We start from the raw sequence: 23,869 nt of genomic DNA, 5'->3' as shown, positions 1-23,869 counted from the left end.
TAATTTTGGGGTTGCCTTGATGCCGCGGTTGCCCTTAGGGGTGCTTACATGGTCTAACCGGAACTCCAATGCTGTATAATAGAAATCTCAAAACAAGATGTACAAATATAAGGCAGCGTCATTCATCCAGGTTCGTAGATGGAGCCCCCTGCCCCCTTATGGGTGCCCATGCCCCTTCCTCTCCATTTTCTACGGAGTTGACCACATGAATTTTATCGTTATTGTATACTCAGTAACGTCAAATATAGCAATAGCAACAAAGTTGAGTTTGTTGCTATTGGTCTGGAACATAAATAAGTTAAATCGAATTTCATATATACCTCAGAAAACATGGCCAGGTCAGTTTTTCGGAATATTTTTCTCTGCTTTTGAGGCTAGCAACTTATATCTGCTGAAAAACGGATCCTTAGAATTCGGAAAACTGAATGCTCAGGGTAACTATGTCGAATTTCTCAACAGGTGGAGTTCTTCGGACACTATTAAGTTGGGAGAGGGGAGGGACTTATTCAATGCACAATGTGGGTTGCCTACTCTTTCTGTGTAATCTAACCAACAGTTAATTTTGTGTATGGCTCTGGATAGAAAGTTTTCTTCCAAAAGCTGATGATATCGTTTTTAATTTCATTTATCATAAGTTTGAGAGATGTGGTATACGATGCCACATTTATTTGGCATTGTAGTATTTTGATGGGGTTAAGGCCCAAAATACCTTCTGCGAGCATTTAAAAACTTGACGGCTTGAAAACAAAAATAAAAAATAAAATAAAAATAAGAAAGAAAAGGAATATCTTTTTTCTTTTATTGAACAAAACGTGACTAACAGTCATCTTAGCCAGAGTTGCAATATCCCAGTAGCCTACATTTGCTTTCTAAAAAAAGGGGAAATCAATCAAAATGTCAACAAAAGGTTTTCAGTTTCTGTATTGAATCTCCCTTGGGATATTCCACCCAAGATTGAATTAAGGGGCGGGGGAAGAGTAATCTAGGACGTCGTTATAAGTGAAAGAAAACACGCGAAAGGTCAAGATGTATGAAGACATGGGAAATTATTGAAGACATTTGTGAAGGTCAGAAACTATTACGATTTCTCATTCATCTCTCTTTCAATGAGAATATTCTCATTCATTTATTCTATTCACTCGGGTGCTCATAGCTTAAGCAGATGGTAAAGATAAATAATACGGCATTAGACTTTACTGTCCCTACCGGCGCTGCAGTTCTCCGTTTCTTGGCCCTTCAGCCAGGAAGTGCAATCGGGGGTTGGGGGCCAACCATCCTCTGCTTTCGCACATCCTTCCTGTTTACCTTCCCCAGGTTTCTCCAGGTACCCATTTAGAGCTGGGTCGACTCTGGCTGAGCTTACAGAGTCACACCACTGACCCCGTCCCAAACTAAATAATTGGGTACACTAGGATTCGAACCCTTGTCCTTTGCAGATGGCATAGTATAAATTGAAATGCTGCGAAACCTGCACACTTTATGAGCAGAGTAGTTGGTGAATTATGGTTACCGACCTGTAATGCTGTTGATTTTTGACTGCTTAAAAGGAGCCTATCATATATAACTAAAGCAAACATTTGCAGTGATACAGAAATAGAAGTTAGGCTGATAAGCATAGAAATGCTTACACGATAAGTGGGATTAATTCAAATATCCTGCTGAATCGGTCTTCTTCTTAGCTGCTAACAATGCATAGTTCTATTTGACTAAATGTTTTACACTAGAACTCATAATTTAAAGACATTTTAAACTGCGGGGCTGTAGAGGCTTCAGGTGTAGACTGATCTCAAAGAGTTTCCGAGAGCTCTTTAATTGTGTAATAGCTATGTAGTTATGTGTGGTCACTACAGCAGTAAAATTTTGGTCTCTAGTTTGTGGACATAGCTAATATTTGGTTGTGACTTCGCACACGATGTAGCACTTCTTTCTGACTCCGAACCATAGCTAATCCTAGTCTCTAATTGATGAATTAGGTCAACCTGAACTGGTCAACCTGAAAGCTGCTGGAAGAAGGCCAAAACCATGGTAGGCAAACCATGGTAGGAAGAAGGCAAACCATGGTAGGTTAGACAACTTCACCGGACGGTTAATCAAATTCTTGGTCACAGGGACAGTAGTCCTTCTTCATTTCGCATATCTTTGCTCCTTTTTTAGGGATTGTATAACCAATCTTGCCTGTTTGACTTCTGCTGTTTCTGCACGGCTTGGTGTCACCTGGAAACCGAAAAACGATGTTATTTGTCTGCTCCATTCTAATATATGAAGCAATCTCGTGGCCTACGAGTTCAGTATTCCTTAGCCGGCTTGGCATCTTTGTCGATAGTTCTATTGGTCTGAGATTATCAGCTATGTCCGATACAACTTGCATTCCTTAGATCTCGTTTTATTTCCCAAGCAGTCTAGCAGGTTGTACATTGGTAGTCTCTTAACTATTTTGACTGTTAGGTTAACTCCCTAGTTTGCACGTTCTTTGGCCTAGGCATAGTCTCCTTAAACTAAAAACATCCAAGAGAAAGGCCATAACTGGATTTAAACTATTTCCTGAGGTGGACCTTTACCCCTCCCCCTGTAAAATTATGCTCATGACTTTATGCTCTTTAACTTGATGGGGAGCTGTAAAATCGAGACTGTAGATTTCGTTTCCTGCAATTGGAAGGGCGCATGGGTGTGTAATATGCTTACGTGTGACAAAGAGACGAAAGAATCTGGTACAACAAAGAGATCCACAAAAGGATCTATTTATGCTGATTCTAAATACATAGAATTCAACAGTTTTATATTCAATTATAAAGTTTTAAATTTTTTGTTTCGGATTGATCCGAGTCTATTTTGTTTTATATATTTATTTACATTGTTTTTTTCCTCAAAGTGATCTTACAAGATAAAATTTAGGTGGGTAAAAAGGCACTTTACCCTAAAAATCCTATTGTATTTTTTAATTGACACGTTTTATTTTAGAATGACAAGCTTCCACGTTGACCCAACTCTGGAACGACATAGACACTTCTTTCTCAGGAAATATGATACCATTACAACATACTTGGAGGAAAACCGTCAAAATATTTTTTACCTTTTCGTTTTTTACGTCATCACAATCACACTCTTCTTGGAAAGATTTATTTGTGAGTAAATTTCTGTTTTTATAATTACCATTAGTTTTATATCTCATATATCATTGTGTTATATATATTATTGGCTCTATAACTTAGTTAGTTTTATGTGACATATATGTGATATATGTCGTAAAAATTATTACATTTCTAGTTAGTTTTATAATCCATACAGTCATATGATCTTTCTTTGGTTGATTTTCTTTGGGTGTACTGTTTCTCCTAGGTGTTTTGATGGGGGGAGGGTAAAGTCAAGGGTTTGCAACGTGCCTCTCTCTTCATAATACTAAAGTCAGAAAACAATTTTTTTTTCCTGCACGGAATAATGACTTTTAAGACATTATATGATAATTAGTATTGTATATAGACTGGGTTATTGCTACTATTAAGGAATTTCACTGCATTAGTCGCGTCCAAGTAGCACAATGTATCACTAGCCCTTTAGGCTGTTTCATCACTTGGTCTCATGAATCTATAGAATCTTTGTTTGGAGGAATGCAGAGATGGGAGATATCTTTCGTGGATTAAACCGCTTAGGGAGATGGGATAGGGATATCCCTATCTGGGATAGGGAGACGTTACAGATGGAAGTGCAGTGCCTAACAAAGCTGTGTTTAAAGCACATTCATAGGCATCTCCTCCTTCAGGTAAGCACATCTAGCTCTTTGCCGGCGTGCTTATATACGATAGTATAAAACCAGGAGTGCTCTTGGTAGCATTTGTCCCCTATATTTTACCCCACCAGATTTAGAAAAATGACATTATTTTGGTATTTTCTTCAAAAAAGAAAAAAGCCCCCCCCCCCCTAGATTTTGAAAAATACATTTTTGTTCTAACTACACTAAAAATTATTGTGAAAATTCTAGGCCCTTCTTCTTCATTTTCCTGAATTAGCACGCCTTCATAAATCTTTGTGAAGGTGTAATTGTCTTTATTTTTATCTATTTTTATTGGTGTAATAAGGGTCATAAAGATAGTGTACCTTAGGAAGCTTTTACCAATGGGATAAGATATATTAAAAAGAAACATTTAATAAAAAGAGGTAATAATCCCCTCAAAGGCTCCACGTACACTTGTAACACAAAGACTCCATGTTCTGCAAACTCCACTAAAGGGCCCCATGGCCACTTATTTATGTATTAATTCATGTTTAAGAAGCTGACTGACCGTGTTTCAACAATATGCTGTACGAAAAGTAGGGCTGTACGAAACTGCGGATGAAGGATGACAGATTGCCAAAGATTGTCCTTTTCGGCCAACCGTCCAGGGCTAAACGGAAAGCATGTCGTCTGCGGTTGGGATGGAAGGATGACATAAAGAAACATTTAAGGTATAAGGGAAATTTCTGGGAGGGTGTAAAGAGGGAGGTTTGAGTCGATTGGGGTGGAGGAGGAGTGTGCGTAGCTATGTTGGCCTCTGGTGGCTTGGTGCTGCGGTGAGTTTTTAGTAGTAGTAGAATAAGAAGCTTAAAGGGGACCATTGTCTTCCTCTCGTTGTACTCCTTATTGCTCCTCGTTGTTCTCCTTATTATTAGGTATAAGACAATTATATAGGCTAAACCTTCCAATCAATCCAAACAATACTGATCAACCGTGCTCACACTGATCATACTGATCAAAACATTTATTGATGCTACATCAAACCATTCCATAAAAGGTTTGCTCGCAGTAATGCTCAAGTGGCACAAAGCGTGACATAATGCTCAAATACGGGTTTTGGTTATAGCATACGATTTTTTTTTTTTACTGTTCCAATCATTGTTACTGGGTGTAGACTTTGTGGTCTCTAAACGTAAATAAGATTTTGATTGCTTAAGAAGCGTTTCTAATTCAGCTTTAAACTAGATCTTAAAATGTGCTCTGATTTATTCCCTTGTACAATTTTTATTATTATTATTATTATTATTATTATTATTATTATTATTATTATTATTATTATTATCATTATTATTATTATTATTATTATCCTGTCACCAGATATTCCACAAGAAATTTTTCTAGCCATGTAATTTTCTGATCTTTTCAAGGTATTTATTCATTCTGGACTGTATTGATAATTTTGTCCAATTTGCGAAAACTATTCAAACCTGATTACGGATAATAGTTGTTTGAAAAAAAGTCTATGGAATTCAGCCTTTGTTATTTCAATTTTTATCTCTTGCATTTGAATCTTTTCCTGGATTTTTTTTAGCCAGCACTTTGAAATTACTCCTTCAAAGAATGCCACCACCGTTTTAGCCACCACTTTGGAATTACTCCTTTTAAAGAATGCCACCACTTCTTTAGCCACCACTTTGAAATTACTCCTTCAAAGAATGCCACCACTGTTTTAGCCACCACTTTGAAATTACTCCTTCAAAGAAATACCACCACTTTTTTAGCCACCACTTTGAAATTACTCCTTCAAAGAATGCCACCACTGTTTTAGCCACCACTTTGAAATTACTCCTTCAAAGAATGCCACCACTGTTTTAGCCACCACTTTGAAATTACTCCTTCAAAGAATGCCACCACTGTTTTTGCCACCACTTTGAAATTACTCCTTCAAAGAATGCCACCACTTTTTTGCCACCACTTTGAAATTGCTCCTTCAAAGAATGTTTTGGATCTATTTTGTACATATTTTGTTATTTATATTGTATTTTTTTTGTTATCCCCTTTGTATCCCTGGCTATGGAGCCTTACTTGGGAGAGTAAGAGTATATATTTCCAATCTGTATTTATTGATGAATAAAACTCTTGAGTAAAAATTCTGATACAGTAAAGGCGTTTCAAAACAAAAAACTTAAAAGAACTTTAATGAAAAAGTAAAATTTATAAAACTATTTATGATACCATTGAAAATAGTCTTTAGAACCTAATAGAATCGGCTTAGAAAACCCTGCACGCGATGGGATTTTTCTTTTCATATTTAGCTGTCTCGTTTGTTTTTTCCAAATAAGATGGATATATATCAATTAACCGATCCGTAAAAAAGACTTTCTAATTTCTTTTTCGTCTTATACAGCAATTTCTTTCTTAATAGCTTTTCTCTATCCGGTAAGTTCTTTGCGGAGTTACTTTGTAAAGGAGACAATTAATCTTCGAACGTCAAACCTCCTTCATGGCTATCGTATATTTGAATTTCTAGAGTTTAGAAATAGTTTAGGGAACTGCAAAAACTTTTTCTAAATTATTTAGTATATTTTGAAAACTATATGCTTTCTAAATTTAGTAAATATGTTCAAACATCAAAATTTTCAGTAACATTTATGATGGAGTTTTTAGAAATAGAACCATAATTTTTGGGGTCTTAGAATCACATAGCAACATGCTATTAATAGCATAGGTTTTTTCTACTTCTAAGCTTTTTCTAAGTGAAAAAGTATGGGTTTAAAATCGTATACTTTCTTAATATAGTAGATATTTTCAAAATTTTCACCAAAGTTGACGAAGGAGTTTTTGAAATAGGACCACCATTTGCGGGTTCATAGAATCGCACAGAGACCTGCTATTGAAATTCAAGTGATTAGTTCGAGTATCGGTTCTTCGGCAAGCGAGTAGGCCTCAATGGTTTTAAAGTCGGGTTGGCAGCTTACCGGTCTCAGTACCCCAGAAATTTAATGTTATCTACAACGGGTATGCCGATTGCAAATTTTGGTACTCGGAAAATCAATAAAATAACGTAGATAACACCGCTCGATGTTCAATGGGTGCATCCAAAATGGTACAAACATCCTTTTTTAGCTCATTTTGAATTTATTGTTTCGTATTCATTTTTCTAAGTCTTTACTTTAGCATTTCTAGTGGCATAATTATGAATATCACCCGGTTTTTCATTTATCTTTACATTTATGACCAATTAAAAAGATAAAAAAAATAATTCTCTTCCTCCTGAAAAACAAGATTATTCAAAATACCTGGTACAGGGTTGAAACTTCTTAGAGTTTCCCCCAATACATTGGAATTGTTGTCTTAAGCAAAGCAGATCCTAGGAGGAGGGGCAACCAGATCAGCTTCCACGGCAGCCGGGGGGCTGGGGGATTGCCTACTTTGATCAAATTTTGCACTTTGATTCGCCTTTTTTGCTTATATTTGAGTCAGAAGGGGAAGCTGTAATTAATTTTTCCCTGGGTATTACCAACCCTAGGAATGGCTCTGGTCTTGAGTCTGAGATTTTTGGAAAAGTGCTCACCCTTAAAGAGTGTATCAAGTACATGTATTATTTTCACTTAATATTGAGGTTTTTCCCCCCATAAACCTGGGGATAATTTTAAAAAGTGAATTTTAAGATATAATTCTTGGTGGTAGCTTGGGTAGATAGATAAATAGACAGTTTTATTGCCCATTCCAAAAACGGTACAAAAACAAAGATGGGGTAAAAATATATAGACACAGAAAAGACTACTGACGACAAATTATAATAACTGAATATTTTTCGGATTATTCGTATATGTCTGAATACTTTGACCTTCAATCCATCATGACTGTAGTTATTTTGATAACTCAATTATAAAATCCGTTTCAACGGCTATGTAACTGTCTCCTAGTTTTACGGCAGAGGGGCACTTATAGATCTAGAAAATTAGCGTTAGTTAGTCTAGTTATCATACCAGAGATTAACTCATCCTTTCTCCCCCAAGATTAACCCTAGCTACTTTTACGGTTTTAATGATTGAATGTTTTTCAGACTATTCATACATGTCTGAACACACAGACCTTCGACACATCATGGGAGTTGGTATTGCTATAACCCGCGGATCTGCAGCATCTTTGTCATTCTGCTACTGTATCCTCCTACTAACCATGTCTAGAAATCTAATCACAAAGTTGAAAGAATTCAGCATACAGCAATATATTCCTCTGGACGCGTATGTACCATTTCATAAGATTTGTGCTTTGACTGCACTGTTCTTTAGTATGATACATACTGCTGGTCATGTAGTAAACTTTTATCACGTGAGCACTCAACCAGTTGAGCATTTGAAGTGTTTGTCGCGTGAACTGTCCTTACCTGGAGACTTTCAACCCAAATTTACATATTGGCTCTTTGGCACAATGACAGGTAAGTGTTTTCTAATTGATATTTGACTGTAATACTGTCTTTTAGGGGTTTACTTAGACCTTATTACCTTACTCATTTAATATATAAAATTTGTTGATCTTTTTACTCCTTTGATTAATATGGGTGTCTTGGAATTTCTTATACAGGGGGAGGCTGCAGGGGTGTCCGGGGGCGCATGAGGTGCTGAGTTCCTTTTAGGTCGCCCTCATGTTGGTTTTGACGCTTAAGAAATGCATTAGAATAAGAATTTTAGATAGAATATACCTACCGTGACAATCCCTCTTTCTTCCCTCTTATTCCCTTTTATTCTTCCTTCCCTCTTTAGATAGAAAATACCGTAACAATCCATGACCATCTGTTGTTTATGATGAGTATAGAGCAAAAGAAGGTTATGGGAGACACAGTATGTTCTTGATTAATTTATTGGTTGTCTATACTTATTAATTAAGACCTGGTCTGTCCTTGGCTATACTGTGAAAAATTTATACCTTAAAATTTATTTTTCACCCGCCAAAATCTTTTTTTTTAAATAGTGGAGCGGCAATAAAAGAAACAAAAGAGGCCAAAACAATAAAAGATTAACGTAAACAAAAAACAAGACCCTTTTCTATGATTCTGTGCAATTGTGCAACCATTTTTCAAGGACATGTTTTTTTGTGGTATCCAAAAATAATTTCTTCCCTCTTTAGGACTTTTATTTTACTTAAAAAATGATTTGACTCGTTTTTTTTTTCTTCGGACCTTGCCAAATTTTGCCGATGAAGGATTTTGAAGACTTGGTAAAATTTTCACATATTTGCTTACCAAAAAAGAGAGAAAAAAAAAAACTAAATTCAAAAGCCAAAAGTATATCACGCTTGTACGGTTTCCGACCTTCACCCTATTGTAAAAACATCGCTGCCTTTTTCTGGGGCCTCTTTCTTTCTTAATCTGCCTCTTTCTTTCTCCTAATCACTTTTAATCTGTTTCTCTTTCGAGTGTTAAATGAAAAGGATGCCAACAAATTCAGAGCATTTACCCTTCATTTTTAGGATTGACTGGGGTGGTTTTATTCGTCATAATGATGGTCATTTTTATATTTGCTCACCCAATGGTTCGAAAGAAGGCTTTCAAATATTTCTGGCTCACACACTCCCTATATATTGCTCTCTATCTGTTTGCATTGATTCATGGCTTGGCTCGGCTAACCGGAGAGCCAAGATTTTGGATATTTTTCATCGGACCTGGAATTGTTTTCACTCTAGATAAAGTGATTAGCTTACGAACAAGGTACATGGAGCTAGACATTATTGAGACTGAGCTTCTACCCTCCGATGTTATTAAAGGTGACTATTTAATATATTCATTTACTTTATTTCATTTAAATAATTTATTTACTTTTTTTGTTTATATTTTGTATATTCACCTTGTTTGTTTGTTTACTTTTAATTTACTTTAATGACAGATTCTGTAAGTTTATTTGTTTAATTCATTTCAGGTTTTTTAGTTTATTTAATACCTGATTTTTATAATCTCTTTATTTAATTAATTTTTTTAAGGAAGCGTATAAGTTTTATTTATGTAGTTTTGAATTTTGATTTTAGTTTTGGAATTTTGTAAAAATTATTTTTAAAGGAATTTTTGTTTAAGGATGCCGCTGAGTTCTTTGCTTAACTGTTTTTCTTATGCATATAATCGTTTATTTATTTATATTTTTAAAGCGTTTTTCAATTCTCAGTTAACTTTCTTTTTTTAAGTGGTTTTCAGGAAGTCTCTTGATTGGTAATTTTAGTTTTTAAGAATATTGCTTAATCATATATTTGATTTATTTCTTTTTGTATTGTTTTTCCCTTTAAAGGAATAACGGTCGGTTTTTTAAGGGATAGTTTCCATTTGGACACCATTCCAAAAGGTGTAGTGTCTTACAAAGCTGTTCTTCAAAAGTATCTGTGAGGGGTGTTACGTCTTTGCGGGGTGTTTCTGTGTTTTTGGCTGGAAAAACCACGGCGCAAGCTGAGAATGGTGGCCAGAGTGAGGGTGGTGCATGTACTTGTAAAATAAAGCACTGACATCACATCGAATCTGTCGCCTAGAGATGGTAAAGGTACCTCATTGGTGCCCCAACTTACCCTTGATGCCCTATCTTAGGTCTTCTTGAGTAATGCCAGAAGGGTTAAAGAAGACCCTGCCAACAAAACGAGCATTCGTATCGGATTCAATCACATTTGCAACCGCATATCGAAAATTGACGAATGACTTGCGTAATGAGGTAATCCAGAGAGAGAGCAACAGGTTAGAAAGAAGACTCACCCATTGCCTTCTAGTGCTGGAACAGATTACCCAAAAGGTAATCTTTCTGTACCAAAGTTGACGATGCTTCCTAAAAGTATCGTTCCACTTATATGATGCCTGTATCGGTATTTATGGTATCGTTGGGTTAGACTATATTGTATCCAGAGAAGTCGCTAAACTATTTTTGAGGTTTTTTAACCAAAAGGGATTGGAGGGTAGTGAGGAAAATTGTGCCATTACAGTAAACGTAATAGCCTGTAGCAATATGAGTTTAATTAAATATAAAGAGTGTGTTCCAGGTGGCAAATGCAGTTTAACTCGTATTTGCTTCAAACTTAATGCGAATTAATTGTGAACATGGAATGTTCTATTAAATAATGTCTTAATGCGCATTATAGTTGGCTATTAAAATATTATTAACATTAATGAATAATCAGTAAAATATAAAAAATATGAGTGTTAATAGCTTAATCAACACTCATTTGCATTAATTTTTCTTAATTTGATGATGACTTTGCAAAATTTAATACACTAAAGATGCTATTTAGCCGTAGTCACAAAAACAATAATACAAAGTTAATTTTTGATCGTTCCAACTGTTAATTCACTCTCACCTTCCCCGAAAAAAATTAATTGTATTAAATATTATTAACTTTTTATCAAACCTGGAACATAACTCTTAGAAAAGTATTGACTGGGAAGTGACTATTTACCTGGGATTGAGTATTTTCTTTTTTTTTTTACTTGCAAAGATCGGGTGTATAATTATGGAATGCATTTTTGATACCTGAGATACCTGAGGTACCGTTGAGATACCTGAAAGCTGACAAATTTCAATAAATTGTTTTAGTACAAAAGATGGTAAATGGCTTAGTGCCACGGTTGACATTTTCTTCCAAGATCTCCTGCCCCATTTATATATGTTACATCCCAGAAATAAGTTGATGGCCAGCTCGGGAGCCTGGTGTAAGCTTATATAGGTTCGACAGGGACTGTTAGCGCTAATCCATCCAAATGTGCTTACAATCTAACGACCATTTGGCAGGCCATAATGCTAAAACCCGTCAATATCGAAAAAAGGGCTTTATGAATCTTGACAGCTTCAGAAAATATACACAAATTTATAAAGTTAAGTTATTTACTAAAGTTATTTACTGTTTAATAAAGTAGAATTGAGAGAAAGAGTAAAACTTTAGCGTAAAGAGCGGGACGTTGAGGGAGGAACAGCCCCTTTCATACACGGAGTAATTTCTGTTCGTTTTAAGTTTTAATGTTGCTCATTACTTTCAGTAAAAAAAAACTTGTTTTTTCTATTTAATTTCTGAACGTTTTTGAATTAATGCATGTTTTTTCTAACTACAAAGAATCAGGGAGACACAATAGAAATGTGTTTTATTGTGGTGAATAGGGAGCTCCTCTCCATTTGAATGGACGGTTTCTATACCTCTGACAAAATTTTTTTCTCTTTTATATACGTTTTGTTTTTTATCTCCTATCGTGTATTGTTCTATAATTTATGTCTTTCAATTTTACTTCTGCAACAAATAAATTTCCCACCTCTACATAATAAGTTTCATAATTGGAAATTTATTTCCCGCATTTATTTTTGCAGAAAAGAAAAAAAAATCCGTCTCGAAAAGAAGGAGAAAAGTTTTTCTTGCATCTTTCCCTGAAAAGAGGAAATTTGGATTCGATAAATAAGTTCTGAGGGAACACTGGCTAACTATGGCAATAAGAGAAAATGTTGGACATCCGAACAACGGGCAAACCTCACCAGTAAAGAAGGGAGAAAATGCCAATATTTCTTGGAAATACGAATTTTTAGCATCAAGAATTAAGTTTTACGCCTCTATTTCATAAATCTCAATTTTGAAAATTCATTTCTCGAATGTACTTTCGCAAAAAAAGTAACAAATAGAAAAGAACAGGTCACTCGCGAATCTCTTCCAGAAAAGAGGAGATTTGGATTTGATAAATAAGTTCTGAGACCACACTGACTAACCATGGCAATAAAAGAACATGTTGGACAACCAAACAACGAGCAAAATTCACTAGTGGAGAAGGGAAGAAAATGCCAATATTTCTTGGAAATACGAATGTTACTCTACAAGAATAAAATTTCCCGCCTCAATATTATGAGTCTTATTATAAACCGGAAATCCATTTCCTGAATGAAGAAGTATTTTCGCAAAAAAAGTAACTAAAAGGAGGGAAAGGTTTTCTCATACACCTCTCCCAGAAAAGGGGAACGTTGAAATAGATAAATATGTTCTTAGACAACACTGGCTGACCATGGCAATAAGAGAAAATAAAAAAAAAATTGTAAAATGCAAATATTTTATCTATACGAATTTTATGTTGCAAGAACCAACTTTCCCACCTCTATATAGATATTTATAATTTATGATAAACATTTATTAATATTAATAGATATTAATAATTTATATAAATAGTTATAATTCATTTATAGATTTGAGATATTTAGCACGGTAAGTCAGAAATTCACTGCTCCTCTTCAATGGTTTTTTTCAAAAATTTTTCATCTAAACGGTTAAAAACAGAAAACACAGTACATCGTCAAAAAAGCAGAAAAAATAATGGAAAAAGAAAAGACAGGGAGACAAAAAACAAAACGTAAATACTTCCTGGAATCAAATAAACATTTATTTATGTATTCAAATCATAAATACAAATTTACCGAATCGAAATCCAAAAATATAGTCTAACTAAATTTGTTAGAATAACAAATAATAAATAACAAATGAATAACATTTGTCTAAACTATTTTTTTTATCTAGGTTAGATAAACCTATGTGTGAAAAGATTTTTTTTTACTGCGAAATAGAAAGTCGATAAAATTCCCTCATTTCGTCCCTGAAACGAAATAGAAAGGGAAGTGGTGACTCTTGACTTCGTCTTTTGAATTATGTTTTATGGACTTCCGTATTTGCTTTTGTCCTTTGTGCATTTAGGTAGGCTGAGTGGTGGCCTCGGTTGAAATATTGTTTCTACTGACTATAAATTCTCTCCCCCCCCCCCTATCCCAAGTCTTCTCTTATTTTCCGATTAGATCAATAATGGGAGGCAATCCCTTGCCGAGAAAGATTGAACTTTTTTTCTTGATTATGAGTGAAAAACACAACATTCCTTGCATTTTAAGTTTAATTATTTAATTATGTCTAATTTAATGCAATAACTAGATTATTTAATTTACTGCATAAATACCACATTAGCCAAACGTCTTTGGATGTCAGTAGTCTGAATAGACACCAGAATGGGTATTGGAGTATATCTTTAATGTATAAGAAGGGGTAAATAAGGTATCAGGAAAAGAAAGTCAGTAATAGGTAAATAAAATAATGTATTTGATTGGGTATCAGAAAGGGTATAAAAAGGGTATCACTGTCTAGGTTTTTTTTTTAGATTTCGCTTCTCGACTAAATTTAAGATAAACATTACATCCGACTTTGTATCTGAATAGGTGATAAAAATCAGTTACTGGCAGAAAATTTGTATTTTAGTAGCTCTAAATGGACTTAACAGGATTCAAAAGTCATATTTGAAAAATCTAATACCAAGAAATTATGTGATGAAACTATTTTTATGTTTTTTTTTTTCATTTTTCTGTCGTGTGTTTTTGTTCACGTTTTTTCTTATTTTGCTTCCCGAGAAATTTGAAGGTTAAAGGTCTCTGTTCAATTTTTCACATTCTTAATTTCACCGTAATCTATTTTTTTTTCCAGTAAAGTTTTATCGCCCTCCAAACTTTAAATATCTTTCTGGACATTGGGTGCGTCTCTCTTGCACCGGCATAAAGCCAGAAGAGTTTCATTCATTTACCCTCACATCAGCACCGAACGAAAACTTTCTTTCGGTGCACATCAAAGCACAAGGTCCGTGGACATGGAAACTTCGAAACTATTTTGATCCGTGCAACTTCAATCCAAATGATAGTCCAACCGTAAGTAACTTTAAATTTTATTTAATTAAGGTGTGTCTCAAGGACCACAATTATTTAGGAATGCCTACTTCTGTGGCACATATCCTGTTTTAACTTTAGAAAAAGTGAAAAAAAAACTACAAACAAACAGGATAAAATTGAGCCAGTGAATAAATGAAAAACAAACGACGTATTTTGTTAAATACTTCTGCTAAGTCGTCGTATACGCATATAGTACGATTAGACGTATAATACGTATGGATGTATAATACGGACATAGTGTTATACGTACATAGATACATACGTGTATTTGAAAGAATAGATTCAGATTTTAGGTTCAATCAGGTTTTATTAATATAAATAGAGATAAATAAACAAAAAATTATGCTTCTCTTTGTAAAAACGCATGTTGAGTCCCTTAAACTTAACCATTCCTCTTAATTACGCGTCACGGCTCTCGCTTCACTCTTCACATAACTACCCTACCAATACAATTCTACATCTAATGAATTCCCCCTTCCTCCCCGAAAACACAACCACATTAAGCTAACAATTAAATAGTTAAAAAAAAATCTTGATTATTAATTAACTCTATTTATTTAAAATCAATCAGATAATTTTATGAATTATTTTTAAAATGCTCAAGGGAGTTTCTATATATCAGCTCTTGTGGAAGCATGCTTCACACTCTTGTGCATGTCACATCCGAGGTAAAATCCAAACGCACTGTAGATGCTCGGCTCACAAGCGTTTGGTGTAGATTCCGTGTTCATAAGATGTTGTCCTGATGCCAGCTGGATCAATTTTTTGAATGCCGATGGAAGTAATCCAGAAAAATTTGAAACAGTAACAAAGCACGACAAATGATACAGCGATGCAAGTGACAGAAACTCGTCCACATTTCCAATGATTTCCAGATCATGTTTTTGGATTGAATCAAGCTTTTTTAGGTGGGATATTCACTGAATCACTGACAAATTGACGCTCTATACTTTAGAGCAGGATAAGTCCATTATAAAGTAGATGAAGAGTTTTTGAGGGAACTTATGCTTCATTTTCCTGACAATGCCAAGATTACGGGAAAGTTTCAGCTCTACAACATGGATGTCATGTAGGTAATAAAGGTTTTCGTCAAGGAGTGCAAGGAGGAGTCAAAGAGGTACGTCATGTTGCCCATTTCTGGTCACTTGATCGTTCCTTAAGAAGCCACTAGTCCTGAGATTTCTGAATAAAAAGTTGTAATTCTCGAGGTGAAGAGAACCCACGATTCGTTGACACTTTTTATAAATCGATTGACATCTAATCGAGTAATAACACAAGCAATAACACTCAACAAATTTTAGCCACTGACTTCTGTATATATATATATATATATATATATATATATATATATATATATATATATATATATATATATATATATATATATATATATATATATATATATATATATCAGGTGTGAATGAGATTCGATTTTTTATACAAATTCAACGTGTTAACACGTGCATATTCTTTTTTTTCGGCAATAAACCGCTTTTTATCTTTAGATTGTGAAGAATATTTGGAGCTTTAGATCTCAGTTTCGCTTAAAAATTGTAGAAAAGCTGGACTCCCATCTTTCCAATTGATGTCTCAGAAGTAGACCAACCATGGAGTTATTGCATACAAGTCTATCTTTTCGTTCCTCTTGTAATCGGAATGATTTCTAAATTTTTGTGGAAGCTCTTGACATTATTTTATTCGCTGGAAACATTTTTTTTTGTTCGATTTAAATTCACTGGAAACATTTCTAATTTACTAGAAACAGGTTTTTGTTCCAGCATAAAGTCAAGGCTAATATAGCTTTCTTGGATTGGAAATTATATGTTTAAGCATTGCTAAGCATAAATTTTTATTAACTTTTATTACTTTTGGAATATTGATGTGTGTTTAATCGGTTGAACAAAACCGTATTTCTTGTAAATTCGAAAATTTTTTATGAAAAGCTCATTTACGATCTATTATCTTTTCTTATTTCTTAGCTTATTGTCCTGTTTCTTATCTTATTATCTATTGTTAATCTTCTCTTATTTCTTATCTTATTATCTTATTTCCTATCTAATTAACTGTTTTTATTCTTCTCTTATTGTCTTCTCTTATTTCTCATCTTATTGTTTTATTTCTTATCTTATTATCTATTGTCATTCTTCTCTTATTGTCATCTCTTATTTCTTCTCTTGTTATCTATTGTTATCCTTCTCTTATTATTTTCTCTTATTTATTATCTTATTGTCTTACCTTTTATCTATTGTTATTCTTCTTTTATTGTCTTCTCTTATTTCTTGTCTTATTGTCTTATGTCTTATCTTATTATCTATTGTTATTCTTCTCTTATTGTCTTCTCTTATTTCTTATCTTTTCGTCTTATCTTTTTGTCTTATCTAATTGTCTATTGTTATTCTTCTCTTATTTTCTTCTCTTATTTCTTATCTTATTGTCTTATTTCTTATCTAATTATGTGTTGTTATTCTTCTCTTATTTCTTGTCTTATTATTTATTGATATTCCTCTCTTAATATCTTCTCTTATTTCTTATCTAATTATCTATTGTTATTCTTCTCTTATTATCTTCTCTTATTTCTTATCTTATTGTCTTGTTTCTTATATAATTATCTATTGTTAATCCTCTCTTATTATATTCTCTTATTTCTTATATTTTTGTCTTATTTCTTATCTAATTATGTATTATTATTTTTTCCTTATTGTCTTCTTTTAGGTTTTTGTTGCATTGGCCATGGGGATCGCGCCAATTCTGTTTTAATTATTTTTTTTTTGGCAGTGGCGGAATGGCTTGGGGCTATCTGGATCCCCATTTCTTCAGTTTTTTAATGATGATGAAATGTACCTTGCTGTGGCGGCTGACAGTTAGAATAGCTGATCCATAGGTATCCTCGAGGGGAGCGGTAAAGGGGAAGCAAACCAGCTAAATATCGATGAGGGTAGGGTAAAGGCTCGAAAAATAAATTTTGGTCAGAAAGTTTCAGATTTCCCTGAGTGTTTGAAAATTAATCACTTTTTTCGTATTTCTTTTCAGTTAAGGGGAAACGAATGCCCATTTTACCTTCCCTCCCGGAACGGATATTCATCCCTGAGTTATGAAAATGCTCCTCTTGTTTTTTTTCCTCTTCAAAATTCTTTTGGTTGTGTGAAAGGGTATTGCTACTTATTTATCCTTTAAAAATTACTTCTCTGGATCAAACCTTTTCTACTGGTTTTAATGAGGGTGAAATGTATTTTGCCGTAGTGGCTAAAATTAATCTAGATGACACATAGGTGTCCTGGGGGAGGATGAGCAATGAATGATTTTTTGTTCGGGGGAGGGGGCTATTTTATTGTTTGTTTCCATTTTTTCTATGAAAATACCAAAAAAAGGTATTTTTCAATTAAAATAGCGAAAATGTATTTTTTCAAAACCTAGAGGGGGGAGGGGAGGGGGTAAAATAAATTTATGGAGGCAAAAGCCGTCCCCTGCCTTCCAATTGAGTCCCCTGTGTTTAAATGTAATTTGAACTCATTTTTATTTAAGGTGAGACTTGAAGGTCCTTTTGGAGGAGGTAATCAAGATTGGTACAAGTTTGAGGTAGCTGTTATGGTAGGAGGAGGTATCGGTGTCACTCCGTACGCCTCTATTTTGAATGACTTGGTTTTTGGTACATCAACCAATCGGTACTCTGGCGTTGCCTGCAAAAAGGTAAGTAAAATTTATAGAAATTGAAACAAATCATAATTATGAAAAATAACAGGATACGTTGCATAAAAATATTAAATTTACACAAAAATGTCGCATTGCTTCTGAGGTGAATATCTGTTCAAAGAGTATGGAAAAACTGATAAGGCTGCCTAACTTATAAGGTGATCAAAAAAAGAAAAGACTAATAAGAAAAAAGAAAAGACTAATAAGAAAAAGAAAAGAATAAAAATATATTTTTTCTTTTTTCTCTTTTTAATTTTTATTTAGAAAATGTTCCTATCTCCATTATTTAACATCTTCTTGTGTCCCAGTCTGATCACCTCTCCCCCCTACTGGTGTCCATATATATTTTGCATGCTACTTTTGTTCTAAATATGTTTTAAGTTTGTTGCTACTTTCAGGTTGGGTCTAAATTAACATAGGATTTCAAAAGAAACACACGTTAAAACTACGAAGCACAATTTTTTGGATTATGATAGTTTTGGTGGGTAATACAGCACAGTCAGTTGCGACTGTAGTCTTTGATTCCTATCTAATCTGAAAATTTCTTGAAACTCAAAATTTAAAATCCCGTTAAGAATCCCATTAAAAGTTAAAAATTTCTTAAAGAACCTCAGAATTAAAAATTTCCTAAAAATTCTGAAAAGCTGTTTCTTAAAACCTCTTAAAAAATCTCAAACTTAAGAATTTCTTAAAATTTCTAAAAATCTCTAAAAAAAAACCCAAAATCAAAAATTTCTTGAAATTTCAGAAAATATCTTAAAAAATCTCAATATTAAGAATCTATTAAGATTCCTAGGAATCTCCTAAAAATTTTAAAATTAAAAATCTCTTAAAATTTCAAAAAATCTCTTAAAAAAATCACATAATTAATGAAAAAAATTCTTCTCTTATCTCCACACATTTTTTCATTTGCCTTATTAACTAATCTTCATTTCGAGCAAATTGGGGCACGAAAAATTACCTATAAATGACTACAAAATCACTTAATTTTCCGTTCTAGATTTTAGATTTCGCCATTCTTTAATTATCCCTTGTATTTGACAGAAAAATACGATAAAGACTTGAATTAAGTGTTATCAGAATTATTTGCTATATTTACATCATAAGCAGGTGTTCTTGCAGGCAATATGCTACCGCATATTAGTGGTAAGGCTTTCCAAATACACATAATTGCTTAAAGTCTAATCTTCATTCTGGATCCAAACAGCTGTTTTGATCTGACGCAAAAAGTTTGAAGTGCTTGAAACGTGTTTCTGAAATCTAAAAAAAGAAAATAGGTTAAAAATGGCCCCTCGAAATTGATGTTATTCTAGACACACACGTGACAACTTTATACTGTGTCTTAGGTTGGTTTTGCAGTTTATTTGGTAAATTATACCACATTTTGGATAGTTGTAGAAATTCCTTTCAAACAAAGAGAATATCTGTGTATCAAAAATATCAGACGGAAAAGAATATTTGTGTATCGATTATTGTTCTAGAGTAATAACGGAAGAAAGGTTAAGAAAGCGAGGCCACGTTCTTTTGATGCGGTATAATAGGTTGCCACAAAAATGGTGTTTTTTGTGCTTCTTCCTGAGGCCAAAAAGATAGTTGAGTGTTGTCGAAAGCAGGCCACGTTCTGTGGATTATAGTTGTGCTGTCTCCTTACTTATTGACTTAGCTTTGACTTAATTATCCTGCCGAAATGCTTCCGGCGTCGAGAGCGATGCTACATGGGGCCTTCATTTAGACCGGTCTCTTGCAAGGATGTGGATATCCTCCTGAATATTTGCCATGGCTAAGAAGGCACCTGCCATGTCCTTCCATCTGGTTGGAGACGATCTCCTGAGCGTTTCCCACCATGCAGCACGGGATCAAAGTCAAAAATCGTTCGTGCAGGAGTGTCGTGGGACTGGCGAAGGAGATGTCCGTTCCAAGGTAGTGTTTTCTGGGTGAGTTGGACTGAGAAGGGCGTTTGAGCAGTTAATGCCAGGAGGTTCTCGTTGCTAACAAAATCGTGCCAGCGTAGTCCTTCAATGTGGCGAAGATGTTTTGTTTTGGGCTATATCTACGGTGCTAAGCACATGTGAATAAAGCTCTGAGGCCAAAGTGAAATCAGAGTACCATCGATAGTCAACCACGTTCTATGTATGATAGTTTACCAAACATATTGCCTTTTATCTCTCCATCTGAGGCCAAAGAGAAAGAAGATCATCGTCGATAGCAGGCGACGTTCTGTAGATGATAGGTTACCAGAACCGGCGCTTTTCGTGCATCCTTCCGTGGCATAAGGGAAAGCAGAGCGTCGTAAATAAGGTCGAACGGGCCATAACAAAATTAAAGGAAATTAGATATTCACGGGAATGAGTAGGCTAAAGAGTAGAGGTTCGAAATGACTAGGGTGAAGAAGGTGCAGCTGTGGTTTGTCCTTAATTGCATTGATTCTGCAGTTAGTTTTTAGCTATAATATGTCGATTTATTAGTATATCGAGTATATACTCGATATCGATATATCGATATCGATTTATTAGTAAATAGATTTATAATATATCGAGGGCTATTTAGCTATATTAGTTGAGTTTTTAGCTATAATATTAGTATCGATGCTTTGTAAAGAGTTTCAACCCAAGCGCTTTGAAACCAAGCGTTGAGATAAAATGCTTATTAATCCCGTATAATTTTTTTATTGGCTTCTATCTCTTTCACCTGTGGATATTAAGTTACTTTAATTCGAAAACTCTGTACTCCAAAGGGATTAGTATATCGAGTATATACTCGATATCGATATATCGATATCGATTTATTAGTAAATCGATTTATAATATATCGAGGGCTATTTAGCTATATTAGTTGAGTTTTTAGCTATAATATTAGTATCGATACTTTGTAAAGAGTTTCAACCCAAGCGCTTTGAAACCAAGCGTTGAGATAAAATGCTTATTAATCCCGTATAATTTTTTTATTGGCTTCTATCTCTTTCACCTGTGGATATTAAGTTACTTTAATTCGAATACTCTGTACTCCAAAGGGATTAGTATATCGAGTATATACTCGATATCGATATATCGATATCGATTTATTAGTAAATCGATTTATAATATATCGAGGGCTATTTAGCTATATTAGTTGAGTTTTTAGCTATAATATTAGTATCGATAATTTGTAAAGAGTTCCAACCCAAGCGCTTTGAAACCAAGCGTTGAGATAAAATGCTTATTAATTTTTTTTATTAATTTTACCGTATAAATTTTTTATTGGCTTCTATCTCTTTCACCTGTGGATATTAAGTTACTTTAATTCGAAAACTCTGTACTCCAAAGGGAATCTCTTGGAAGACAATTTACTTATAAATCCTTTTTGTTTAATTTGGATATTCTCATTGTAAATTTCATTTGGAGTGTCTAGAGACACAGTAATGTGCCTAAATCCCTGAGTGTGTAAATATATAACGTAAATTTATAATAAAGTATAATTTATAATTTGTAAATTAATTTGGATTTGAATTTAAAAACAAAGTATGTAAGTATACAATACTTGGGTGTTAGAATGTCTATAAATATATCTTTATTCTGTACAATTAGATTTGTACCGAAATTGGCTTTTTGAAATTTTTTTTTGCCAACTTTTTTGGAAATTTTTGTGGCTCTCCTGAAACTCACTCTTAAAAGAGTTTTAGAATTTTAAGACACTTTTGGCCGAAGCCCCTCTCCAGTATACTTTCATATCAAGTTGTTATAGTCAAACTTTAGGAGGTGCCATTAATAGCTGGTCCTTCACTAAGGGAGGTGTGTCTGATTATTAAAACAGTTTTCTATTAGATACGAACATCTTTTTATTTTTAAATGTTTTGCTAAACCTTGTACTGGAGGCTCCTCGTGCGCTTTTAGGGGGTTTGGGATTGTTCAGACTACATTCTATAGACCGAATCTGGATTTGAGGTTATTTACAGTCATAGGTCCACAAGTCAGGACTTCTGCGTTGATTAAATTTTTATCCAAATAACTGGAACTGAGCTCGGACAGCTCTGACGCCAAATTTTATTCGGCGTATAGTTCAGCCAAATTTTAGCAAAATGTCATTTCCCGTTTATTTTAGCCGAAGTTTAGCCAAATTTTATTTGGCGTGTAGTTTAGCCAAACTTTAGCCAAATTTCATTTTATGTTTATTAAATTTCATTTTGCTAAAATTACCGAGCGACGCGGAGATGTAGGTTCCATCTGATGTTCTAATTTTGGAAATTCTTGAAAATCACCTTAGAAAATTCGCTTAGAAACGCCTCGTTCAAATACCTGTAATGAAAAAAAGACCCACTAGTTATCTGTTTTTATCAAAGCATAAATTGAATCTTACTTAGTTTAAACACGACTTGGAAGATCAGAGAAATGTGTTCTTAAGCTTAGATCCAAAGCAGAAACCCCCCAAATATTTGCCCAAGTGAAAGTCTTTTTTAATTTTCATTTTGTTTTCTTTCTAAGCCCTTGGGTTGCACTGGTCTCTCGAGGATTACATTGTTTGTGCCAGTGCCGTATGTCGTGTTTCTTAAAAACGTGACGTTGGTACGGACATTTGAAAAATCGGGCAATATCGTTTAAAAATGAAATTATGAACTTGAACTTGAAATAGAAATAATCAGGGTTTTCTTATTATTAAAAATAGATTAAAAGGATGCCATAAAAAATACAATAAAACAAAATTCATTAAAAATAGTATTTTTGTGAGTTTTATTTATGTTTTGCTATTAATATTTTGGCTATCTTCAATTTTATTAGCCGAATGCAATAAATAAAAGGTCACATTTTCTTTGTGAATTACATTTCATTCGTTTTTTTATTAATACTTTTGCTATAACTAATTTTAATTATGTTCGACTATTAAGGATACTGCATATCGCATTATGAAATTGTAAGACAAGAATATATTTGTAGATCCCTTTGGTTTATTCCTGCCTGAAGGAAAGGATTCAAGCAGGGTTGCCAGCTACTGACATCCAAAAAGAGTGCAAATCAGGCTAAAAAAGAGAGATCTTTGCTAAAAAAAAAGTGCAAGTAAAAAAAAGAAAATTCATACACACGGCTGCCACTGGATTCAACCCAATTAGGAGACTCGTTTTATATATATAATATCTACCGTGATACCACACATGGCGTTTCCAAAAAGGTTTCAGAGGTTGCCAAAGTAAGATACAAAAGCAGACTACGAAAGTTGACCGCGAAAGTAGTCAGAGGTTGCAAACTGATTCTTTTTACAGGTTGGGAAGACTACTGTTCCAGTAAATCTGAACTTAAAACCAGTAAATATGTGTATATATAAGAAAAATAAGTATTATAAGAGTTTCAAAATTCCAGTTGGAAGAAGGTACAGATACCCGTGGTCCTGTTAAGCACGAAATTACAGGTCACAGAAAGCACAAACACAAAACAACCACAGAATACAAGATAAAAACCAACCTCTTCTAAAAGATAAACCCTCATCATCGGTTAATTATTTCAAGTAGAAATGGATGAGAAAGCCAGGGACAAATGATGTTTCTTACAAAATTTTTACCAGCAGCCTCCTACTACCCGTTGGCCCTGTGGTGGCTGTTATTGAATCCCTGGCCCTGTTTTGCCAAGCAGGACCAATCTATTGTGCTATTACAGGCTAATCCTGTCAAATGCTATGAATTTATTTGTTCATGACTCTATTTAAACCTGTTCATTAGAATAATTTGTAAGGCTTTCTCCGAACATTCTTTCTTGTTTGATTCTTTTCTCTTATCTTTTAATGTTTTAACATTTTATTTCAAACAGTC

General features: G+C 34.0%; 1 protein-coding gene across 2 annotated transcripts in view; it reads left to right on the top strand.

The window, feature by feature from the left end:
- Positions 1–23,869, top strand: part of LOC136039608 (dual oxidase-like) — a 180,335-nt gene that overhangs the window by 120,779 nt on the left and 35,687 nt on the right. For both annotated transcript variants that reach the window (XM_065723497.1, XM_065723498.1), the window contains exons 16-20: positions 2,959–3,122; positions 7,779–8,153; positions 9,185–9,478; positions 14,168–14,385; positions 17,929–18,093. In XM_065723497.1, the coding sequence (XP_065579569.1) occupies positions 2,959–3,122; positions 7,779–8,153; positions 9,185–9,478; positions 14,168–14,385; positions 17,929–18,093 (1,216 nt within the window). The remainder of the gene's footprint in view (positions 1–2,958; positions 3,123–7,778; positions 8,154–9,184; positions 9,479–14,167; positions 14,386–17,928; positions 18,094–23,869) is intronic.

The sequence above is a fragment of the Artemia franciscana genome, chromosome 19, assembly GCF_032884065.1.
Source record: "Artemia franciscana chromosome 19, ASM3288406v1, whole genome shotgun sequence".
Lineage (NCBI taxonomy): Eukaryota > Metazoa > Arthropoda > Branchiopoda > Anostraca > Artemiidae > Artemia > Artemia franciscana.
This window is presented reverse-complemented; position numbering and strand designations above follow the sequence as displayed.